This window comes from Prionailurus bengalensis, chromosome A1, assembly GCF_016509475.1.
Source record: "Prionailurus bengalensis isolate Pbe53 chromosome A1, Fcat_Pben_1.1_paternal_pri, whole genome shotgun sequence".
Taxonomy (NCBI): domain Eukaryota; kingdom Metazoa; phylum Chordata; class Mammalia; order Carnivora; family Felidae; genus Prionailurus; species Prionailurus bengalensis.
The window spans coordinates 29,024,035-29,048,732 of NC_057343.1; the positions used below are offsets into that span (position 1 = coordinate 29,024,035).

Genomic DNA, 24,698 nt, shown 5'->3' on the forward strand with positions numbered 1-24,698 from the left:
AGAAAACTGACTTACTTGTAGAGTTTATAGGTAAAGGAAGTCGTGAGTAACCGTAACCCAGATAAGTGAAGACTTAAGGTTAATCAGAATACTTTCAGTGCCAAAATCACAAGATCGAGGGTCACAAACCACAAGATAACTGGTTTTTGTCAAGTGTATTCCTCCTAATGTCCTCACTGCTACAGATGAGTGTGTGTGTGCTTTCTGGTTAACCAGTTTTTTTCCCAGAAAATGAATTAACCAGAATACGTCATCCTCTGAGCATTTCAATTAGTCTTAAACGTCCCTTACATGAACATAATAAAACTATGTTTTTTTTTTCTAGAAAGCCTGTAACATATATTTTTACTAGGGAAACATAGCTTTATGTATAATAAGTTCTCATTAGTTTGGATGTATTGCATAATACAAAACAGATGGACATATTTATAAGAATATTTGCAATAGGAATATACAATAAAGATCATGTTTGGCCCTTTGTTATAAATGAAAGCATATATTTAAATACAATAGGAACTTACTTGTTAAGGATGTATCTCGCTGAGATACAATACACAGTCTATAATAATAAATATTTCTGTTCCATCCCACAGTAACTTTTTCAAGTGCTCCCCCACTTGCCCCTTGCTTCCAAGAGTATCCATTCTGACAGGCCTCTTCCTGTTGTGAATTTCCAAATATTGGTGGGCTGGCTAGATGACAGATAATAAATTATCTGCCCGTATTTATCTGCAAGTTCTAGACTTGAAAACTAATAGTGCTACTATTATGAAAATGTCTTTGTGCCCAGTAGTTCTGGATCAAAACGCTAGCACATATTTTCACTTCTCAAAATCAGAAACTACTGGTTCATGTTCCTTAAAAATACCAATGACACGCAGAACCAAAATTTGTTTTTCCACAGATAAAAAGGAAGGGAATATACTATATACCCACCAGAATGGCTAAAAATCTTTTTTAAAAAGCCACCAGTGTCAAGTGTTGGTGAGGATATAAGCAAATGAGACTTGCTTATACACTGCTCATGGAGATGTAAATTGGAAAAAACACCTTAGAAAACTGTTTAGCAGTATCTACAACAGCTGAATGTATCCAGGATTCCTACCCAACAGAAATACACACACATCTGCTCCAAAGACATGTTCAGGAACACTCCTGGCGCCATGACTCGTAATAGCCCCAAACTGGAAACAGTGCCATTGTAGAGTGGATAAATTACGACTAAATCATAGGATTGAATATCATTAGAGCAGTGAGAGAGAATAAAGGGCTGCTCCACAGCTACATAGGGAACCTCACAGGAGTTATGTTGAGCCAGAGAAGCCAGACAGAAAAGAATACCTACTGTGTGATTCCATTTTTATGAAGTCCAAAGCCAGACAAACCTAATCCATGCTGATAGAAGTCAGAATAGGAGGTCACCTTTGGCAGGAGGAAAATAAATTCCAGAAGGAGCCCTGGGGGGCTGTGGACATACAGGTGGTTACATGGGGTGTTCACTTTTATTTTTTAATGTATATTTTATGTATTTTGAGAGTGAGAGAGAGAAAGAATGAGAAGGCGTGTACAAGCAGGGTGGGGGCAGAGAGAGAGAGAGGGAGAGACAGAATCCCAAGCAGGCTCTGTGCCATCAGCACAGAGCCCGATGCGGGGCTCGAACTCACAAACCATGAGATCATGGCCTGAACCAAAATCAAGAGTCAGACACTTAACCAACTGAGCCACCCGGGCTCCCATGTTCACTTTTAAAGTTCATTGAGCTCTACATTTAAGAATCATATACTTTACTAAAAGTGTGTTATAATTAAATTTTAAAAGCTGACCCCAGGGCACCTGGGTAGCTCAGTTGGTTAAGCGACTGACTCTTGATTTCAGCTCAGGTCATGATCTCGTGATTTGTGAGTCCGAACCCTGCATTGGACTCCCTGCTGACAGTGCAGAGCCTACTTGGGGTTCTCTTTCTGTCTCCCTCTCTCTGGCCCTTCTCTCTCTCTCTCTCTCTCTCTCTCTCTCTCTCTCAAAATAAATAAACTTAAAAAAAATAAAAGCTGACCCCCAAAAAGAAGAAAGGGATAGCATATTAATTGGAAAAAGCATATTCTTTCTCTTACTCTCACCCCAAATTTTACTAAGTTTTTTTTTCCTTCCATTGGCACACATAATAGAAATAGTCTTCAAGCTAGAGAGCACATTACAGGATGATAATCATATATAGGAAAAGAAACAACATCGGCATAAGAAAATTAAGACCTAAAATCCCTAGGTTCTTACATGATGCTGAATCCAGACACAGCAGACAAACATAATATTCTAAGAGAAAAGTAAGCATTTTACAATTCTGTAGCCTCCCTACCAAGGGCATTAATAGGTCTCCTAAAAAGGACCCCTTTTTATCATTTTTACTAATTATTAGCAAAAAAATTCTGCAGTGATGTTAGACCAGTTATTTAACAAAACCTACTGAATCAAAAATTGCATTTTGTGGGGCTCCTGGGTGGCTCAGTCGGTTAAGCATCCGACTTCAGCTCAGGTCATGATCCCACAGTCCATGAGTTGAGGTCCCATGTCAGGCTCTGCGTGGACAGCTCAGAGCCTGGAGCCTGCTTCAGATTCTGTGTCTCCCCCTCTCTCTGCTCTGCCCCTGCTCACATTCTGTCTCTCTCCCTAAAATTAAATAAAACATTTAAAAAAAATTTTTAATTGCATTTGGTCAAGATCTGTAAGTTATTTGTATGCACATTAAAGTTTGAGAAGCCTTGCTTTCCATAACTTGCAAACTGGTCTCAAAGATAATATTTCATTAAAATATAAAGGAATTGTTTTAAAACTTTTGAGAAAAAAAAGAACTCATTTTTGCTTATTTCAGATTATAAAACTCATGAGTTCATTATATGAAAATTAGAAAATATAGAAATTAAAAGGGGCACCTGGGTGGCTCAGTAGGTTAAGCATCCGACTTCAGCTCAGGTTATGATCTCACAGTCCATGAGTTCCAGCCCCACATCACACTCTGTGCTGACAGCTCGGAGCCTGGAGCCTGCTTCAGATTCTGTGTCTCCCTCTCTCTCTGCCGCTCCCTGCTCCTTTCTCTCTCTCTCTCTCTCTCTCTCTCTCTCTCTCTCTCTCTCTTTCTCTCTCTCAAAAATAAACATTAAAAAAAATAAAATTAAAGAAAACAGTTATCATCCATAACTTCACAACCCCAAAATAACCATGGCTATTAATGTTTTGTTTTCTCCTGCATATTTTTCTTTGCATGTATATAATGTACATGCATACACAATGGAGATAATACTGTATAGACATGCTTTTATATCATATGCTTATCACTTAACATTTCTTAGTGGTAACTTTCTGTCAGTAAATTTTTATTGAACACCAACTATGTATCAAGCAAGCACTGCTCTGCTGCAGTTACATAAGGGCTCTTATCCCATACACCTTACTTTCTAATGGAGCAGAGAGATAATAGAGATAAAGAAATAATAATACATTTGTAAACAGTGATAAGAATGAAGAAAATCAAACAACGATGAGCTAAGAGGTGACACAATGGTTGTTTTTTTTTTACTTTTTTAATAACCTATGCTCATTATCTGAACCTCTTTGATTCCTTTAGGGTTGACATGTAACTTTTAGCCTTATCAAAAACTGTGATATTTGGTATATTTGATATGCTATTTGGTTAAGTTGAGAGTTCTATATTGTACTTAATTGAGTTACATATCACTGGAAATGTAACAGGTTCCCTTGAACTTCTTCAATGTCATTGCCTTGTCAATGTATTGATGAAAGTTTGAAAATCAAGACTAGTGATAACAGTGGCACAGCTGTTACCTTACATGCCACATAATCTTGTTTCTGTTGTAATCCCATATTCCTCTTAACCCAGCTCTAGAATACAACCGCCATGTCACTTTGATGACAGCTAAGTATTGCTCCCGCATTCTCTAGTATTTTCTGCAGTGCTTATTTCCCCAGTCTAGACTGGTCTGTGAAAGTCTGTCCTCATCTATAAAAGGCATTAGAAGCCAGTGCTCTGCAGTTTGGTATCTCCAAGAATCATAGAATCTCAGAATTGAAAGGTACCTCAGTGCTCACCCCCAAACCCATTTCCCAGCATGAAGTATCCTGGAAACCTGAGGAATGATCCTACTCCAGACATCAGGAATGATGGGGAAGGGAAAATAGAAGCTGAGAAGGATAATACCCTGAGAAGGAAAATATCCTGAGAAGGATAGCACTGTGTGGTCAAACTTGTCTGTCTGATTCATAGCCCAGTGGGAAAGGATTCTAGAAGACTCCGTTCACCCCTTCCTCCTACCACCTATAGCTGTGTATCTCACAGAGTTGCATGAGCACGTTGAACTATACTCCAAGGAATCCCATTTTCCTACAAGATCATGGGGTTCTTACCAAGAACACACATTAGAAAAAAAACATAGTCCCGAGGGGCACATGTACGATAATTCCTGGAATTAACTGCCCACCAAATGGTGGTGACTTTATGCTGCTTAGGACTTTCTCTCTCTTTGTTTCACATTCACATTAATATATTTGTATTCAAATGAGGGAATTTTGCCCTTGTTTGCAGCAAGGGTATCAGGAACAAGAAATTAATATTATATAGCCCTGCCTAGAGTAAAACTGTGTGGAGCTTCTTTGTGTAGTGGTTGGTCTATGCCTAAAGAAGCCTGCCTAAAGCTTGGCTTTGTATTTTCAATGACAGTACTGTCATACAGGCACTCCCAATGAAACAGTGATGGAAGTATGCTTAAGTTAACATGCACTTAGTTGTCCCTAACGTGTCTCACTTGATGATAATGGCGATGATGATGATGATGATACCAGCTGACATAGATTGCCAGGCTCTTTCTCAACCAATTCCATGTAGTATCTCATTTACTCTTCACAATCACTCAAATTAGGAACTAGTGTTGTCTTTATTTTAGAGCTGAGGACACTGACATGCAGACAGGCTAAGTAACTTGCTTGAGGTCAGATATCTGAGCATGGGGAAGGGAGGATCGGAACCAGGCTATCTGACTCCAGAGCACATGATATTAACTACTACTCTCATTTGCACACATAAAAATGTTTCAGATATTCTTCCCACTTCTTTTTTTTTCATTTACTTATTTTTTTAATTTACATCCAAGTTAGTTAGCATATAGTGCAAAAAGGATTTTAGGAGTAGATTCCTTAATGCCCCTTACCCATTTAGCCCATTCCCCCTCCCACAGCCCCTGCAGTAACCCTGTTTGTTCTCCATATTTATGAGTCTCTTCTGTTTTGTCCCCCTCCCTGCTTTTGTATTATTTTTTTCTTCCCTTATGTTCATCTATTTTGTATCTTAAAGTCCTCATGAGTGAAGTCATTTGATATTTGTCTTTCTCTCACTAATTTCACTTAGCATATTACCCTCTAGTTCCATCCACATAGTTGCAAATGACAAGATTTCATTCTTTTTTATTGCTGAGTAATACTCCATTGTGTATATGTGTATGTATACACACACACACACACACACACACACACCACATCTTCTTTATCTATTCATCTGTCGATGGACATTTGGGCTCCTTCCATACTTTGGCTATTGTCGATAGCATTGCTATAAACATTGGGGTGCATGTGCCCCTTCTAAACAGCACACCTATATCCCTTAGATAAATGCCTAGTAGTGCAATTGCTGGGTCATAAGGTAGTTCGATTTTTTTTTTTTTTGTATTCTTCCCACTTCTTAATGTAAATAGAGTCCTTGGCTGTAATAAACCTATCTATGTCTTGATTGGGATATTGTCATTCTTTATTGTTTAACTACCTTCTCGGTCCACCTGGCATAGTTATAAGTTATTGTGGGAAAGTATTATGTGGAAATACCTTTGGGAAAGCAATTCAGAAGATTTCTGATCAGGGAGACATGGAGGACACAACATGTTCATGAACTATTGTTTTCAGCTGTTTCCACTTGCACGCTAAGTCACAGAGAGCTCAAGTATCAACTTCTCTTCTGAAAGGAAGAGTTCTGAAGGTCACATATTCTCTGCGCTTGCAGTCATTGTTAACAAGTTCAAGCTGATTATTTTGTTACCTAAGAAATCTGCTAGGTGTACCGTGACAGAAAATGCTTAAGAAATGCATCGCCACTACTACGTTTCTGGATTTTGCACATCTCTCCAGGGGCCCATTTGCATACTGCTTTCCCATTCGTATGTGCGTTGAGTTCATTTTATCATTCCATGTGTTAAAACAATTAAAATTGACAAAATCTACACAGAGGGCACTCTTTGTCAGCAGAGCGGAGACCAGTCCATTTGTGAAACTGTGTTCATGCAGAACCATCACTTATTTAAAAAGATCCTGTGTGTGTTTCCTGTTTATCATGCAGAAAATGTGTCACATACCCTGCAGAAGTAATTAAAATAAGGAGTTGTGTGTGTGCATGTCGTTGTAGGCTAAAGGTAAAGAAAGACAGTGGCTAAGACACCAAGCTACGGGGGAACTAGATGATGCCAAGATCATCGATGGGCTCACTGGAGAAAAAGCCATCTACAAACGCCGGGGTGAGCTGGAACCACAAGTAAGTAATGGTGAACTAGTAGCCTCAGGTAAATTTCAGTCTTCTTTACAGACAAATGCTTTCCAGAATTGCCATCTTTATCAAAACACCATAAACCCTGAATATGGCAACCTGGTCTCCTGCCAGGGCCTCCCACCAGCAGAATCCACCAGAAGCTTGCAGCTGAGCAAGAGGCTGATGCTTGTCCCTGCAGATCAGCTCCCAGGACACAGAGCAGGGTGCCTCTGGGGGGAGGGGAAACTGAAGACACTCAGTGTCCATGAATCCTGGAGGACTGTGCGAGTAAAAGCCCTGGAACACTCTTGGTGGTTTTCTGCTATCCTATTACTTCAAAGATCTGTGCCCATCCCAAAACTGAAGAAAATTTTAGAAAATAAGAAATTCTCTCTTAAATAATTCCAATTGTAGCATGTAAAGCTTTAGACAACCATAATATTAAAGTATTTGCAGTCCCATGGCAAAAAAAAAAAAAAAATGGCAGCAGTTGAAATACTGAGTCTCTTGGAGGGCCCCATGACTTCCTGTATTCCTGAATAACCAAAATTGCTGAGTAGCCACTGAGAGCTGGGGGTGCAGTGACTGGTGGGGAAAAGCAGTCACTTACTCCATTTAAATGTTTATTCAGAGAGGATCTTTTGGTAATTTGGGCAGTACTCACTTCTATGTCATTGGCATGAGTCAACAACTACTTTCTATACTGACTCACTGCGGTCAACAAATGTGTTTAGATATATCTGAATTGTGAGTGGTCCTGGAATCATATGTGGCTCTGTTCTTAATTTAGGCAGACACAAGTTTTTAAGAAATATACTGAATTCTGTCTGAAATCACTGCACTCCAATACCCACACAATCTTTTTGAAATTACTAATTCTGCTCATTAGCCTTCATACCTGACAGCAAGCATATAACAACAGAATAATCTGGAACTTTTCTTCTTCCTTTTTTCCTATACGTAAAACCGACAAACGTACTTTTGTTTTTAATTCTGCAAATTGGCAGGCATGAGTCCACAATCAAACTGAAACTTAAAGGAGCTTTATGTTTTAATTGACAGTTGTTGCTAAATAGCAGTTAGATGCCACTTACATGCTTTAACTGCCAAGAAAAGGAAAGAGAAGTAGAAATGCAGCGACTGGAAGGAAGCAGAAACTGAAAGCTTTTAATGACAAAAGACACTGATGAAATCTATTCCCTCTGTTCTTTGCCAGACGCCCTCTCACAGAACCTTGTTTTAGGAATCGAACATTTCTCACAGGCTGTGTGGAAAATGATTTGCAGGACACTACATAAAAGGCACTAGCAGAATCAACGTGGCCTTCCAAAACAACTCAATCTTGCTAGTGTAACTGACTCCGAGGCATGACATGAAAATGACATGTTGGGGTTTGTATATCTTTCCAGATTATTATTTTTAAGAATAACAGCCTCAGCAAGGCAGTTTTACTAGACTAGGTTAGGCCTTGGAAGGTCCATATTCTAAAGGAAAATCTCTCCCATATGGCCCCAGCACAAATGTGAAATTCCATCTACTGAAATACAGTCCTTTCCACCTGCCAGCACAGCCTCGAGCCACACCCAGCCTCCAGCTGATCTGCCTGCCTCATGGCCGGCACGCCGGGGCCGGTGTGGGACCCTCAGAACTCCAACCAGGGGTGGTTTCCTGGTTCACGAGGCTTTTCTGTTGTTCCTCCCTCAGCTGGGCAGCCCCCAACAGAAACCCAAGCGCCTGCGCCTGGTGGTGGATGTGTCTGGCAGCATGTACCGCTTTAACGGGGTGGATGGCCGGCTGGAGCGTTCAATGGAGGCCGTGTGTATGGTCATGGAAGCCTTCGAGAACTACGAAGAGAAGTTCAAGGTATGGCACGAACTGAGGATGATGAGGGGTGCCACTGACCACTTATGCCCACGGGTCACTCCGGGTTAGGGCACGGTGGTGGAAAGGGGGATGCAGGCTCCACCGGAGTGAACAAAAATCTTCATCTCCTCATCAGCTCACTTATCAGCACGGAGGAAGAGAGCCTTTTGTTTCCTCTGCCCTAACCATCAGAAAACGATAATACCAGAATTCAAAGAACCCATTATCAGAAGAAAGCACTGCACTTTGCCAGTAGTGTGATGTTAGCCATAATGTTAGGGGCAATAAGCAGGCATTTAGAAATACCACAGATCGGGGCGCCTGGGTGGCTCAGTCGGTTAAGCATCTGACTTCGGCTCAGGTCATGATCTCACGGTCTATGAGTTTGAGCCCCGCGTCGGGCTCTGTGCTGACTGCTCAGAGCCTGGAACCTGTTTCAGATTCTGTGTCTCCCTCTCTCTCTGCCCCTCCCCTGTTCATGCTCTGTCTCTCTCTGTCTCAAAAATAAATAAGCGTTAAAAAAAATTTTTTTTAGAAATACCACAGATCTCTTCCACAAATTTCTAGAACCGCCATCCTCATCCCAGTTTCCTCCACAGCCCATTCTTCCCCATCACCGAGCAGACAGCCTTCCCAAGGGTTGAGGACACCCTCAAAGAGCACTATTCTCAGCCTTGCTTTCCCTTTCCATGTGGGCGAAGATTAAACAGTAATAGATGACCCCCCACTGGGAATGAAGACAGCAACCCTGGGAGAAATGCAGTGGCCCATTCCAACTGTGTCCATTTTGCTGCACCCTCCTTCAGAGGCCTGATTGTGGAAAGGGGATCCCCTAGAGCCATGTGACTGCCCAAGTTGCCCATCGGTCCACTCTTAATCGGCCACAGGAGCACCTGCACTTCTGGCCCTTTACTAGAGCAAATAACACAGTCACGTGCTGGGTAATTGTTATCAAAAGCGCAGGGGGCAGAAATGGTATATGTGCAGACATGTATAGAGGGTGCTCAGTCTATCCATAGGTATTCTAGATCATATGCAGGATCCAACATGTCCTTCAGAAATAGGCAATCGTAGATCATTATTTAGCTTGACATCCCACGTAGAGGATTACTATCTGTGTATTACGGTCTCTATTATCTTTTTACTTTAAAGATCTGTGCCAGAATGCACAGCAAGCAATAGATCAATGTAACCCATCATTGCGTTTACTTCAAGCCCGTTTTTGAGCTACAACTCTCCCAGGGTCCCTTGCATGAAGCTCTGTGTGAGAGATTCCTTTTAGAATTAAGTGGTAGGAAAAGGCGCTTTGGTCAGGGAGTGCTGTGGGTTGCCAGGCTCTGTACAAGTTCAGGATACAAATACAAATAGGATGTAGACTTTCATGGTAGGGAGCAGCTTTGTTTCCTTCCCAGAATGAAGAACAGGGTTGTGATTAGTGAAAACCATGGAACTGTTCAAGATTCCCTCTTGGTTTCCGCTGCCAGAAAGGTCAAAGCCAAAAATCAAAGACCACTCTGGCAGCTTTATGTCCTGTGGCTTGTGCACTAGTATTCAGCCTTTTCCTTCCCCTGACCCTCCCTCCCTTCAGATGTAAGTGTGTCTTCGTTTTAATTTTTTGTTTTTTTATGTTTTATGGGTCTCTGGGAAATATTTATTTTAAAATATTTTAGATCTTGTATAGTAGGAGTTTGAGTATAATTCCTAAATCACTTGGACCATGGATGACCAGCGGATGGTTAAACATCTATCCATCACATCAGCATAAGTCTCATTGAATGTTTTGAAACCCTTGGGTTCTACTAATATTTGGATCAGCCCATCTGCCTCTTTTGTGAGTCTTGAAGGTCAGCGTTCCTTAGCTTCTTTTGAGTTATATGGAAATTGTGATCCATTATAGATGGTAACCAACATATCACTATTAAAATTGGTATACATACGCACATGATCTAGAATAAAATTTCCAGTTAGAGGATTTTTATGCCTTTGAGAACAGAACCGCTCTGATAGGTGAGACTACTTCTTCTAAGTTTTTAGGAACATTTTTAGGAGCTAACCAAGAAATTGGTTGACTCAGCTCCCCAGGACTGTGTAAAGAATTAGACAGAAGGTAGAAGGTGGCAAAGCTAATACGAAAATCTGAGAACCATTCCAACAGCCTGCAGGTGGATGATGTGACTATCAGGAAGCGTGTTGAATATTTCATTTCATCTCACACAGCGGAGTGCACAGAGAGATTGGTATTTCTCCAGTTCTCACTGTTAAAAGGCTGGCATTTGGGACAACATTAATGAGACTGGACATGTCACACCAAAAAGAAACAATATCAAGGAAAATCAGCCTTTCACAAGCTGTTGTTTTGTTTTGTTTCTAATTGACGGTTACAACCCAATTGTGGCCATATAAGTGGATTTTAATAAAATTACAAACATAAATTGAGCACTTGCTAAGAGGATAGTACTCTGCTAGGTACAGAGTTCCCTGCCATCCTTGAGGATGCCTAGTGAGGGAGACACATAAAAAGTACCAATTCTGATAGAACATTCAATGAAGATGTGCAGTAACAGAGGCACATAGAAAGCATGCTCATCTCCAGGCACCCCACTTCGCGCATATTTTGCTCATAGTCTCGAAATCCCACAATAGTGTAAATAATTTCCTCAGTCTTTATTAGTAAAACCACAGATATATTGAGAAGATAACCATGGTAATATGTGACTAACAAATCCAGTCAATATTTAGAGCAAGAAATTATAGCAAGACACCAAGATAAGATAAGCTTTATTCAAGGTTTGAAGTGTCTTTATTGTTTTTTTTTATGCTATTAGATTCTTAATTTTTTTTAATATTTTATTTTATTTTTTGAGAGACAGAGCACAAGCAGGGGAGGAACAGAGAGAGAAGGAGACACAGATTCTGAAGCAGGCTCCAGGCTCTGAGCTGTCAGCACAGAGCCTGATGCAGGGCTTGAACCCATGAATACGAGATCATGACCTGAGCCTAAGTCGGACACTCTATTGACTGAGCCACCCAGGCGCCCCTATGCTATTAGATTCTTAATAGCACTTTTATGAAATGGATTTTGTGCATTTTCTTGTACTTCTAAACATACTCCCTACCTTCACTATAGTTCCTTTAGAACTTTTTTAAGAGCATAGAAAGTCTCCACTGCATTAAAATCTTTCCAAGAAAAGACCTCAAGATTTCACAAAACAAGCTCTGTGAGGAAAAATAGCATTCGGGCGAGTATCTCGAGGGCTGGGGAGGGACAGGAGACGGGGAGAGCATAGGAGTCCTGCTCCTGCAAAGTCATTACCATGTCCATGGACTTCAGAATTCACAAGTCACTACTCAGTCTCCCCAGTCCTCAGACAGGAAACTGAGACCCAGGAACATTAAGGACTTTTCCCAAAGTCAGAAGGCTGTTGGAGACAGGACTCGTCTCCTGTTTGTTATTCCCTTTTGGTATTTTGATTTGTTTTTAAAATTTCCCCTTTTTATCCCAACTTTTTTATTCTGAAAAAATTGAAACCTACAGAAAAGTTGAAAGAGAAGTAAAATGAACACCCATATGCCTCTACTTAGATTCGCCAAATGTTAATATTTTCCCTTGTTTGCTTTATGTTTCTCTCTAAATATATACTGTCTTCCTTCTTCTAAATCATTTAAAAATAAATCATAATGCTTTACTTCTAAATATTTTATTATGCTTCTCCTAACAGTAAGGACATTCTCTAGCACAACCTCAATACCATTATCACATCTAAAAATATTATCAGTAATTTCATAATATCTTCTAGTCTCCAGTCCAAATTCACTTTTCCCAACTATCTCAAAGGTGTCTTTTTTTAAATGAAGTAATTAACATACAGGGTTATATTGGTTCCAGGTGTACAATATAATGATTCAACAGCTCCATGTATTACTCAGTGCTTACCACAGGAAGTGTCTTTTCTAATTGGTTTCCCCCCCCACAATCCAGGATCCAAAATCCACACTTCATTTTTGGTTGTAATGTCTTGTTAGCCTCTTTTCACCCAGAGCGGCCACGTCACATCCACTGCCACTACCATCTTTGCTTGTCCTGATGCTTGCTCTTGAGAGTTCAGAACAGTTGTTCTGCAGAACGTCCTTTATTCTGGATTCATCTGGCTATTTTCTCATGGTGCCACTTACCTTATCCCAACATTCCGTATGTTTCCAGAACTCCCGACAGCTTTCTCCCCTGCACTGGGTGCACTGGAAACTTTGTATAATCTTCTCACCACCCCTGCCAACATGTCTGAGTTTAGAGTGGCCACTGGCCACCCAGTCTCTGCTGGGGTCTCTCCAGCCTCCTTTGTAGAGTGTATGAAAAAAGTGGGGTGGAGCCACCTGACATTCTGTGAGAGCGTTGGGGTAAATGTGTAGAAGGTTCAAAAAGGAGCGAAAGTGAAGCCCTCTACGTAAGCCTCTGACCCCTCTCAGCTCCCACTTACCCCTCCGGTGTGGACTTTTTTGTGGTGTCTTCTCAGAGATATTTGATGCGTGTACATCAAATGGCAACATTCCGTTCACTGTGTTCTGTATCTGTACACCATCTGGTCACATCCAACTCACTCTATCTGTGCTTTCATTTTCCCATTTGTGAGAGACGCATAAGGACTAGGAATAACTAATGAAAGTATGTAATTTTCTCAGCAAACATAAAATGATGCATGAACAAATGACAGTTTTAGGAGTTCCTAGTGAAAAATTTATATTCCGTAGCCCAGGATGGCATCGCATGTGGTATCTTTAGGAATTCGGCAATGTGCTCGGAGACTTCCTGCTCCGCAGTTCCAGATGGCTTCTAGCATGGTCTTCTTGCAGTTGGATCCCTCCTTTGTAAAGGTGTCTAGTCTATATTTGCTTTGAAACCTTCAGAAGCCACCGACCTGGCCCAGTGATCTGGACTCTTCCCCGAAACCTCTCTTTTGGCATCTGTGTTGTATCTTGTTTGGCTTGGGCTCAGCTCCCAGGCTCTGGGTCATTACAGTCCAGGTCCAGGAGGCTCATTTGGAGTCAGCCTCCACTTTCTGTTCCATCCTAGCATGAGCCATGCCAAACCACAGGGACCCTTGAGTAAGAATTACTGAGAAGAAAAGGTAATTCAGTGGCAGGACACATTTCAAAGCCATCTGGAGTTTTTAAAGTTTCTCATAATTGGTCTACCAATAGAATTCAGTTATTCTCAGAAACAGCATATATAGTCTGGTCTCTTAAGATGAAAGTGACATTATTTGCTAATAATCATCATAAACTCCTCTAGTCTTATAAGCAGAAAAATTTTTAATGTTCACAGAGCACTGAAACACGGGGGTGAAAAGTGGAATGGTAACTGTTGTGCGAACCGTTTTATTTCAGTCAAGAAACATTTTTTCCTTTATCTCATGCTTTCTTGTTTGTTCCTTGTGATTTCTGCAAGCCCATGGGAATGTTTTACTAAAACCCTGAAGTAGACCTCCTTTTCAAAAGCTCTTCATGCCTTTATTTTTTTTCTTCAAAGCACTCCATAACATCAAGAGTTAGGTGACTGTCTGTCCACTGAGCACCCAAGTGGCGAGTCCAGAAAAGAGACAGATTTATTTAGTTTTTGAGAAATGGGACTTTGAAAAGTAGTGCTCAATTTTTTCTTTCTTTCTTTCTTTTTTTTTTTTTTTTTTTTTTTTGGTGGAGAATAACTCCTATTTTAAGGCCATGGTTTCCTAACAGTGTAACAAGGAATGCTTGAAGGGTGTTGGGGGTTTGATGACGAGCAGACAGGACTTTTTACCCTTTCCCCTTCCATCTCCAATTAAACCAAAACAATTCCATTTATATTACTTTTGTGTAATGTTTCATAATCTGGGCTTTTGTGCAGTGTTTCCATTGGAGAAAGACCTTCACTAGAGCCAGTACTGGATTGTTATTTCTTGTAGACTCTGAGAGCTTTCATTTTAGAAAAGACTTCATCAATCCTCAGGTAGATTCATTCCTTTGACAAGAGAAAGCAAGGCACAGATTTTCCTATGAGAAGTGAAGCAGACTTTTCCAGTCTGTTTCACCATTGACTTTTCATAGAACCTTAGGAGCAGGAATGGTCTTGGCAATTATTTTCACCAACTTCTTTGTTTTACAAATGAGAAAAATCAGGATCCAGAGAGGTAACATGCTTTGCTCAAGGGCACACAGCTACACTGTAAAAAAAAAAAAAACAGGACTTCTGACTCCTACTTCCGGGCCCTTTCTTAAGAAGTTGATGTTTTATCCCTGTTTTTTTGCAACCATTTTACTTCTGCCCAGTCAGTATTTTTACAATGCTGTAATTCAGAAGCAAATGTACCATTTACATAAAAGACTCTATCTTTTCCTTCCCTTAGCACTTCATCGTCCAAGTGAGGTATAGTAGGCATAACTTTTCTCAAAGATATCTTGGTCAGAAAGGCTGGGTTAATTCTCAGAAGGATGTGAAAAGATATGATTCACAAAACTAGCACCTGCTGGGAAGATTCCTTCTATCAAAAACTTAGCTCTGTGTCTGTAATTAACCTTTTCCCCATGCCTCAGGAATGTTTCACACATTTAGAAATGGAAACCATTTATCTTATCAGGCTTAGGCTTTGAATAAACTCTTCTTGGTACATGGAGATAAGACCCAAGAAAGGGGTACAGAGTTCTCTGAATCCATTCACAGTGAAACAAGAATTCAGAATTGACCCAGTTGTTGCTATGGAAGTACTGGCCAAAGAGACTGGGGAGGGGGATAGGGAATGATTATTTCTCTACAGAACCAGAGCACCTGGGTTTGGCTTCCACTACATCTCTGAGCTTAGGAAAGGCTGTTGACCTCTCCAAGCATTAATTTCTTCATTTGTAAAAAGAGGTAAATAATTCCCACCACAAAGCTTGTGAAGAGAATCAAGATGAGTTGAGACATGAAGAACTGTACAAACATTGACATTATACTCATTAAATGTATTGTCCTATACTTTCAGTGACCCTGTGAGGTTAGATAAAACAGAGCTTATTCCTATTTGCCAGAGAGGTTAAGTGACTTCTAAGCATATAATGTTAGAGGTCATTTAAACCAGCATTATTTACAAGATAGAAACAAGATTTACAAAAGTTAAGTGACTCGTGCTAGGTCAAAGAGGTTGTTAATATCAGAGCTAAGCCTAGAATCCTTGACCTTCAGAACATTATTTTTTTGTTAAGTTTATGTATTTTGAGAGAGAGCAAGAGAGAGGGGGAGAGAAAGAATCCTAAGCAGGCTCCATACAGTCATCACAGAGCACAACTCAGGGCTCGAACTCTTGAACCGAGCCATGGGATCATGACCTGAGCCGAGGTCAAGAGTTGGCTACTTCACCAACTGAGCCACCTAGGTGCCCCAGAACAGTATTCTTTTTACGTTGACTTCTAAGATACAAAGAAAGGTTAGCTAGCTACTACTATAGCTTATCGGCTCACTAACACCTTAGGGGTTCTGTTGGCACTTTCCCTTGACCCTTTTGATCACATATTCATCTTCTAATCCTTTGCTGCCCACTGTCAGTGGTGCCCCCTTAGAATGGTGTACTTGGATTTGTAGGAGATTAAAATTTCACACATCATCAGTCTTCAGAAATAGCCTCAGACAATTGTCTCATACCTAGTTATAATGTGGATGCATAATAAAGCATAGCCTTTCCTAACTAGCAGATGATTATCCTTCCCCACAGAAATCTAAACATAAATCTCACTTGTTAAAAAAAAAACCAAAACACCAATAGCTCTTTGTTCTAAGCAGACATTTCTTTGCAACCTAACTATCACAAATCAGCCTTCTTATTTCCTAATACATCTTTGTGTCTTAGACTGAAACTCAGCATTCATTTTCATTTGTAAGACCTTTCTCTAAGTGAATGAGATTTTCAAAAGAAAATATAGCAAAGGGGCATTTAAACAAGTTTCCAAAGCAAAGAAGTATTAAAATTGATCTTCTCTAGTCAAAGTTTTTCTTACTACTGTGGTTTATTATTTATGTTTATGCTGCAATGCAAGACCCCACAAGGACTTATGGGAGGCCGTGAGAAGCGGTCATTTTCGTGACCATAAAATTTTGAGCTGCTCAAAAAAGTTATGATCTGAATGTTAGGTGGTTTGGTAATGACAGTGAGGCTCTTGTTTAGTGACTTTGTGATTCCTCCACAGATGCATGCTTGAGACCCTGTCAAGTCTGATTTGACGGTGGTCACAGCAGAAACAAACCAGACTGGGTGAACAGAAGGATTAAGTATCAGAGAATGGAAAAGAAGGAGTTTATGTACCTTTTTTCCTTTAGCCCAGCCCGTTTTGAGGATTAGCAAATCTCTGCCTGTAAAACGTGTTGGGATCCTTGGATAGCAGATACTAGATAATTATGACATAGAAATATTGTTTTTGATGGAAGCTTACACTGATCTACAGTAACACCAGGGAATGTTCCACACTTGGATGTGCTTTGGATTCCTCTCAAGCATTTTATTTACTTTGGGCACAGAATAATCCCCAAGCCTGTCTGGAAAATGAAAACCAGAGCCTGCAAACCATGTTATAAGCCTCATCCTGTCCCTTAGGTGTGTCTTCTCAGCCTTTGCAATGCTAACCAGGCACAGACAAAGGCAGATCGTTCTGCAAATAGAACTTTCCTTACTACAAATAAAGAAAGGAAGGAGGAAAAGGAGAAAACAGAAGGAAGAAAGGGAAGAAGGGAGGGAGAAGAAAGGCAGACCGGCAACTTACCTTTCTCTCACTTGTATGAAAAAGTATAGTATGTTTTGTTCTCCTGGGCAAATAAAGTGGTTGGTAGGTAGGTAGGTAAATCAGTCCAGGGAATGATAGATGGATAGTAACTAAAATGTTCCCGAAGCCTTTAATCAGCCAGTATCTGTTTTTGAGAAAGAGCTCATTTGACTGCTATTTGTGTAATAATCAACTTTTTTCCTCACAGTAACCAATTACGTCAACCCTGTGAGCAGACCATATGGTCAAAGACGTATTCATATAGTCTCATCCATGGTCATCTGATTAGTAAGAATTTACATCTCCAGTTAAAGGGAAGGAAAAAGCTTAATACATTTATAGCCCTCTTGCCTCAGCCAAAAAGGAGAAACCTACTTCTGTTTCAAGGAACTGATCTTATCCCCTCCTGTGTAAGATCCTGTTTAACAGATTACTTCACCAGCCCCGTAACGAAAGCAGTCTGCCTGGCACCTTCTCAGGAGAACTTTATTCTTGGTTTAAAATAGTTCCTGCCATGACCATTGTCAACTGAGACATGATAGGGCCTCGAGCATGCTTCATGGAGGAACCTGACAGGCTTTCTCCATACCTGCCCCAGCACTGAACACGTGGGTGACGTTAGACATCTACTGAAGCCAGTACTTTACTAGTTGCCATTGGCAAGAGCTGTACAGCTTTTAGGGTTCAAATTCTGTTACCTTTTCATTAGATGGATAACAAACTATCCAAGGAGATTTTTTTTTCACATATGGAATTTATTACATCCTCTTAAAAAGCATTTATTATCAAGCCTTTTTATTGTATTGGTAAATTTCCCTTACAATTCTTTTGTATCGCCTTTTGCATAAATTAAAAAATCTGAAAACAACACCCAAGATCTCACTCTGGTCCTCCCCTAACCATGTCCCTCCCATGAGGTAAAGAGCCTATGGGGCCAAGGGGGTATACTCAGTTAAAGCCAGTTTCTGGATCATGTTCCTAGTTTCTGGGCTCCCCAAGAAACCTCTGATGACCCCCCCAAGCCTGCTTCCTATGTGGTCCCCTTTCTTATGCCCATCTTCATAGGACAGACTGGCCAATGGTGTAAACACCCAGGTCTGAGGTATGGCCAAGGGGCAACTGTAGGAAGGAATTTGATGGCTGGGTGTCCATACATATGTATGTGAGGCGCCTCATGGAAATAGGACAGAGCCGACTATAGCAAGCCAGGGGCCGGTGCTGCCCACACCATTCTGTTCTTGCACAGAACTTCAAGGACTCCTAGCTCTCCAGGTTATTATAATCTGTATTTACTTATCAAAGGAGGACAGAATATATTTTATTTAACAATTTATATCCTGATTTACAGGTTTTAAATATTTAGGCATCTTACATCAGCCTTCATTTGTACACTTGTCTCTTCCAATTACACACTTATCTCTTCTGTCCATTCCCATTCTTTCTGCTCGTTTTCAGTCTCAGAAAAAGGAGTGTCCTCCTTCCTTCTCCAGACTAGACACTCTGACTCTGACCACGATCTCCTTCCCGACTGCCTCCTCTCTGCCACCTGTAACATGCCCAGACACCTCCCCCCCAGCACCCCTCTAGATGCTGTTCCAGTTCACTTTTTATCCCACAGACTTTTCACTAACCTTGTCCCCACAAAGGTGTCTGTTGATTCTGAGGCCCAGAGGTCACTAGTCCCCATTCTCTGGGATGGCTGACGTTAGTGTGATTCAGCACACTTGCACAACCACTTCCGGAGACCCTGCACACAGATTCCCCAGGGCCATCCGCTTATCCTGCTTTGGCAAGTGCTGTCTCCCCTGTCTTCCCCACTCAGCTCTGTGTCCTTCTTCCACCCACCAAAGAGGATACTCCTCAAAGTTCAGGTGAAGGGTTCCTCTGCTCTTCTCTGTCTCTGCATTTGCCCTTGGCAGTCATGTGTCCCTCCTGGGCGGGGACAGCCACATCTCTGACTCCATGAAATACATTTCTACTCTGATACCTCCCTGGATGCATAATTTCAGCACATCCAAAATGGAACTGATCTTCTGCAAATAACCCAGCCTCTCTCCTGGCTCCCTATCATTGCATAAAAATTATTTCAACAGAAATTCTTCCACTTCTTTTCATTTTAAATACAATGGTTTTGGTTACTGTATGGGCTTTTTGGTCAGCCAGCTTGGGCTAACCACCATTTATCACATGGTGGCTATGAGGGGTGCAGGGGGGAGGCGGGAAAATGCATTCCAGCTTCCAAGCAGCTTATTTGCAAAAGAGTGTAGCCCACATGGGAAAGGAAAGCTTCTTATTGCCCCAACATGATTGCATTTTTGCCATAAACATGCCAGGCACACTCACAATACTAAAATTTGAAGATGAATAAGATATGGCCTCAAAGAGCTCAACAGTTAAAAAGAAATAGACATGAAAAGAAATAAGTGCATTCCCCTACAATACCTAGAGTCATGTTTTGCACATGGTTGGTGCTCAAAAGATAGCTGTTGATTGATGGGCAGTTGGTGAATAGAAAGCAGTAATTCTAAAGCATTTTGTCCCTCAGTAGTATTCCAAATATTCCTGAAAATCTTTTGCCCCAGGCCCACACTCAGAATTTTATTTCCAGATGCCCCAATTGCCCAGATACCCTAACATCTATTCTAACTTTCACATCAGAATCACAAAAATTCTTAGAGGGACGTGGAAGGGGAGAAGGGAATTGGGGAGCAAACCCCAGCAGTTAGAACCACCTTGCTCCAGTTATGGTTGCTTCAGGTCCCAAACTTCTTTCCAGATTCCATTCAAATGCTGCACCCCACACTCAGCTGTAGTTTTCTCATGTGCATTGTGAGATAGAGAAATAGAAAGGTAGTTCCTAAATTTTAAAAATACATGTCATACACTAAAGTAGAAAAGCAGAGGGGCACCTGGGTGGCTCAGTTGGTTAAGCATCTAACTTCAGCTCAGGTCATGATCTCATGGTCCATGAGTTCGAGCCCCATGTAGGGCTCTGTGCTGATTGCTCCAAGCCTGGAGCCTGCTTTGGATTCTGTGTTTCCTTCTCTCTCTCTGCCCCTTCCCCTCTCATTCAATCTCTCCCTGTCTCTCTCTCTCTCTCCCTCTCTCTCTCTCTCTCTCTCTCTCTCTCTCTGTATGAAAAAATGTTTTTTAATTAAAAAAATAAAGTATGGGAATGCACACTGGTGCAGCCACTCTGGAAAACAGTATGGAGGTTCCTCAAAAAACTAAAAATAGAACTACCCTACGACCCAGCAATTGCACTACTAGGCATTTATCCAAGAGATACAGGTGTGCTGTTTCAAAGGGACACATGCACCCCCATGTTTATAGCAGCACTATCAACAATAGCCAAAATATGGAAAGAGCCCAAATGTCCATCGATAGATGAATGGATAGAGAAGATGTGGTATATATATACAATGGAGTATTACTTGGCAATCAAAAAGAATGAAATCTTGCCATTTGCAACTACGTGGATGGAACTGGAGGGTATTATGCTAAGTGAAATTAGTCAGAGAAAGACAAAAATCATATGACTTCACCCATATGAGGACTTTAAGAGACAAAACAGATGAACATGAGGGAAGGGAAACAAAACTAATATGAAAACAGGGAGGGGGACAAAACAGAAGAGACTCATAAATATGGAGAACAAACTGAGGGTTACAGGAAAGGTTGTGGGAGAGGGGCTGGGCTAAATGGGTAAGGGGCACTAAGGAATCTACTCCTGAAATCATTGTTGCACTATATGCTGACTAATTTGGATGTAAATTTTAAAAAATTAAAAATAAAATTAAAAAAATAAATAAAGTAGAAAAGCAGATTATAAAACCACATGGTCAATGTTATCCATTGCAGTTAGAAGTTATATTGATGTAGATGTGTGTGTGTGTGTTAATGTGCAACCTTTTTCACATGTAGTGAGAGGAAATAAAAGCCTCAGAACTTCTACAAAACTTTGAGAGATGTTAGCTTTGAATATGGGATTATGACTAATTTTTACTTTCTTTTTTGTGCTTTACTGTAATTTCGATGGTGAATACACTTCACTTTGGGTGTTCAAGAAAAAAAGTTTATGTATTAGTTTTCTACTGCTGTGTAACCAATTACTGCATACATAGCCTCTCAAAGCAATACCCATTTACTAGGTCTTAGTTCTATAGTTTAGGGGTCTAGGAAGGCTCAGCTGGGTTCTCTGGTTAGGGTCTCATAAGGCTGAAATTGCGATCTGAGCCAGACTGGACTCTCACCTAGAGGCTCTGCTTCCAAGCCTATTTGGATTTGGGCAGAATTCAGTCCCTTGTGGTCATAGGACTGAGGTGCCTGTTTCGATGTTGGCTGTCAGCCAGGGTCCCTCCTAGATGCCACTCTCAAGGCCTCATCCCATAGTCACCTCCATCTCAGCCACAGATAATTCCCACATGTCACATCCCCCCAGACTTCAAGTCTCTCTGTCTTCCCCTTCTACTACCATCCAGAAAAACTCTGCTTTTTAGGGCTCATGTGATTAAATTGGGCCCACCCAGGTAATCTCCCTTTTGATTAACTCAGAGTCACCTGATTAGCGGCCTTACATCCGCAACATCCCCTTTGCCACATAACATAATCACAAGTAAACATCCTACCCTATATACAGGTCCTGCTCACACTTAAGGGGAGAGGATTATGCCGGCCATGTATGCCAACGGGCAGGAATCTTGGGGGCCACCTTGGTACTCTGCCTACCACAGTGTGTGTGTATGTGTGTGATTTTTTTTGAACTCTCCCCTGATGGTTAAGAATGGAAGTCTTGGGAGCCCATGAAGCCCCCATCATACTTTCTCCCTCCTGCTAGGGCAGAAATCACATGAGGATGAGCCAGAAATGAAGGAGCCTGGAATTTGTCTGCCTTTGTTGATAAGCACACATCCATCTCTCTGGACTTCTCCATGGTCATCTGTTGAGCAATTGTGTATGGTGGCAGACCAAAGATTTGGAGGCCAAAAGGTCTGATGACAATTCTCTAGTGGGCAGAGGCTTCTAACTCTGATTCTCTTATCTATAGTATGACATCGCTGGACACTCTGGAGATGGCTACAACATTGGTCTGGTTCCAATTAACAAAATCCCCAAGGACAATAAGCAAAGACTAGAAATTCTGAAGGTAAATATGTTAAATCACCTCTATATTGTGAAAACTTCCACCAGATTAGGTAAAGTATCTTCTGATGACTGGAAAGATTCACTGAAGCAGCAACAGATACAGGAAAGAAAAAGACTTTCTGTTTTACAAGCATTCAAGCCTTAAACTGAGAAAACACTCCTGGTGCCTAAAATCCTCTTCTCCACATCACAAATTTTAAGCTCTGTTCCCTACATATTTTTAGTGTACTCAGTATTATGTCAGGATTCCACAGCCTGAGTCCCCCTCCTATATCCTATACAGTTCTTCTCAGTCCCTAAGTATTTCAGTAAAAAGAAAAGAATGACCCCTTTCAGCGTACTCTCCCAGTTTTATGTACCTCATAGTATTTTCTAATGATAACTTCAGTTTCACATACTCAGATCTACAATAGAAACACACACACCTGATGAGGTTAAAGTAAATGTCCTCCATTGCTATTGTTGTAAGTACAGTGTTTAGTGTTACAACTTTGTTTATTAGAAATTCAGCCCATTTCTCATTTTTCTCTTGTGTCACATCCATTCACAGGTCTTGCCCACATTTAAGGGGAAAGGACTATGCAGGCTGTGTTTACCAGGGGCAGGAATCTTGGGGGCCACCTTGGAATTCTGCCTACCACAGCGTGCGTGTGTGATACCAAGTTTTATGTTTTCTTACATTTTCTCACTTTAAATGGCAGCTTGAGTTTGAGGAGTAAGTGCCAACTGGGAGAGTTTGGGAACATTTCATGTTTCTAACAAAAGTCTTAACCGCATACAAATATCACATGTACTGTTGTCACTCTGAGATGCAAATGAAATAGAACTTGCTCAGAGATTTCTTATTCACATGGAATAATTGGTATTTGTGTATTCTCATGGTCAATAGAAAAACCATTATGTTGGCTTAAAAAGTTTCTCACCTGTGGCTTTTGTGTGACATCTCTTACCTCCAGACAATGCATGCCCATGCTCAATTCTGCATGAGTGGGGACCACACGTTAGAGGGGACAGAACATGCCATCAAGGAAATTGTCAAAGAAGAAGCTGACGAGTACTTTGTCATCGTCTTAAGTGACGCAAACCTGTCACGATATGGAATACATCCTGCCAAGTTTGCCCAAATCCTGACAAGCAACCCTCAAGTAAATGCTTTTGCCATTTTCATTGGATCTTTAGGTGATCAAGCAACCAGGTAAGGGTCTCCTCGGGATACAGCAAAGGACAGGTATAGGGACCTACGTGGCGCATGCCATTTCACGGGATTGGCATCAGGAGGGGCGGTGGAAGAGAAAAAGGAGGAATGGCCGGTAGGATTGCTGATGTCATGGAGCTGATAGTCCAGTTGGAAGGATATAATGCTCCGGCTTATGTTTGGATGAGCAGTAATCATTTGAAATTAACGGTTTTCCATTGTGTGTTTAGACCAACACTTGGTGTTGGTGTTTAGACCAACAATAATTAACAAATTGATTTGTCCACAAATAAATTAGACAGTATTTTATATATTTTCACTTAACATCAAGGTCTCAAGCTCAGTTCTAATCAGTTCATGTTCAAATCATATTCAAAGTTAGCAAACATCTATTTTCCCAGCATAAGAGATTGCGTATATGTATGTGTGTGTCTATAAAACCTGTATATAAATAATATATAAAATACACACACATACACATACACATACACATACACATACATATAGTGAGACATATACATAAATATACATGGACATACGCACAACACACACATACACATACATATAGCGAGACATATACATAAATATACATGGACATACATACATGGATATAGATACATAGATTGTAGATAAATATCACTTCTTAAATATCTCCCTTTGTATGTGTGTATATCCCTTTTTACTGGGGGACAAGCAGGTAAAGCACTTGGAGACAATGTAAGAGAGTATATGTGGTAAAATTCTACACTGAACGTGCTAAATATTTAGTAGAGAAGGTGTGGTCAGATAACAAATACCATTGTGGATGAGCTAAAAGGAGAGATCTGGAAACACTTTCATTTCTCAAATATACTAATGTTTATTCTTTTGAATTATAAGCAGAAAGAACTTCTGATTTTTCTTTGCTTGAAATATTTGTATGAGGCAGAAAACACAAATGAAAGTATATTTTCCCCACCCCCAAAAATAAATTTCCTGCCTAGAATGCATACCTTTTTATTATTCCTGTCTCTTACCTGTCATACTCTGAAGTATAGAGTCCTGTATAGACTACGAAATGCTTTAGTGTCCAAAGAGCTGGCATCTTTTCCTATTCCCTTCGCCTTGCTGCAGGATCACCAAGTGAGGTTAAGAACAGCCTGAATATCATGTAATTAC

The 24,698-nt window shown here is 40.7% G+C and overlaps 1 protein-coding gene across 1 annotated transcript in view; it reads left to right on the forward strand.

Annotated features, from left to right (window-relative positions):
* The window catches only part of VWA8 (von Willebrand factor A domain containing 8), a 366,373-nt gene that overhangs the window by 338,280 nt on the left and 3,395 nt on the right, over nt 1-24,698 (forward strand). Inside the window, exons 41-44 of the mRNA XM_043579664.1 lie at nt 6,458-6,583; nt 8,282-8,440; nt 22,248-22,346; nt 23,302-23,540. Coding sequence (XP_043435599.1) covers nt 6,458-6,583; nt 8,282-8,440; nt 22,248-22,346; nt 23,302-23,540 — 623 coding nt within the window. The remainder of the gene's footprint in view (nt 1-6,457; nt 6,584-8,281; nt 8,441-22,247; nt 22,347-23,301; nt 23,541-24,698) is intronic.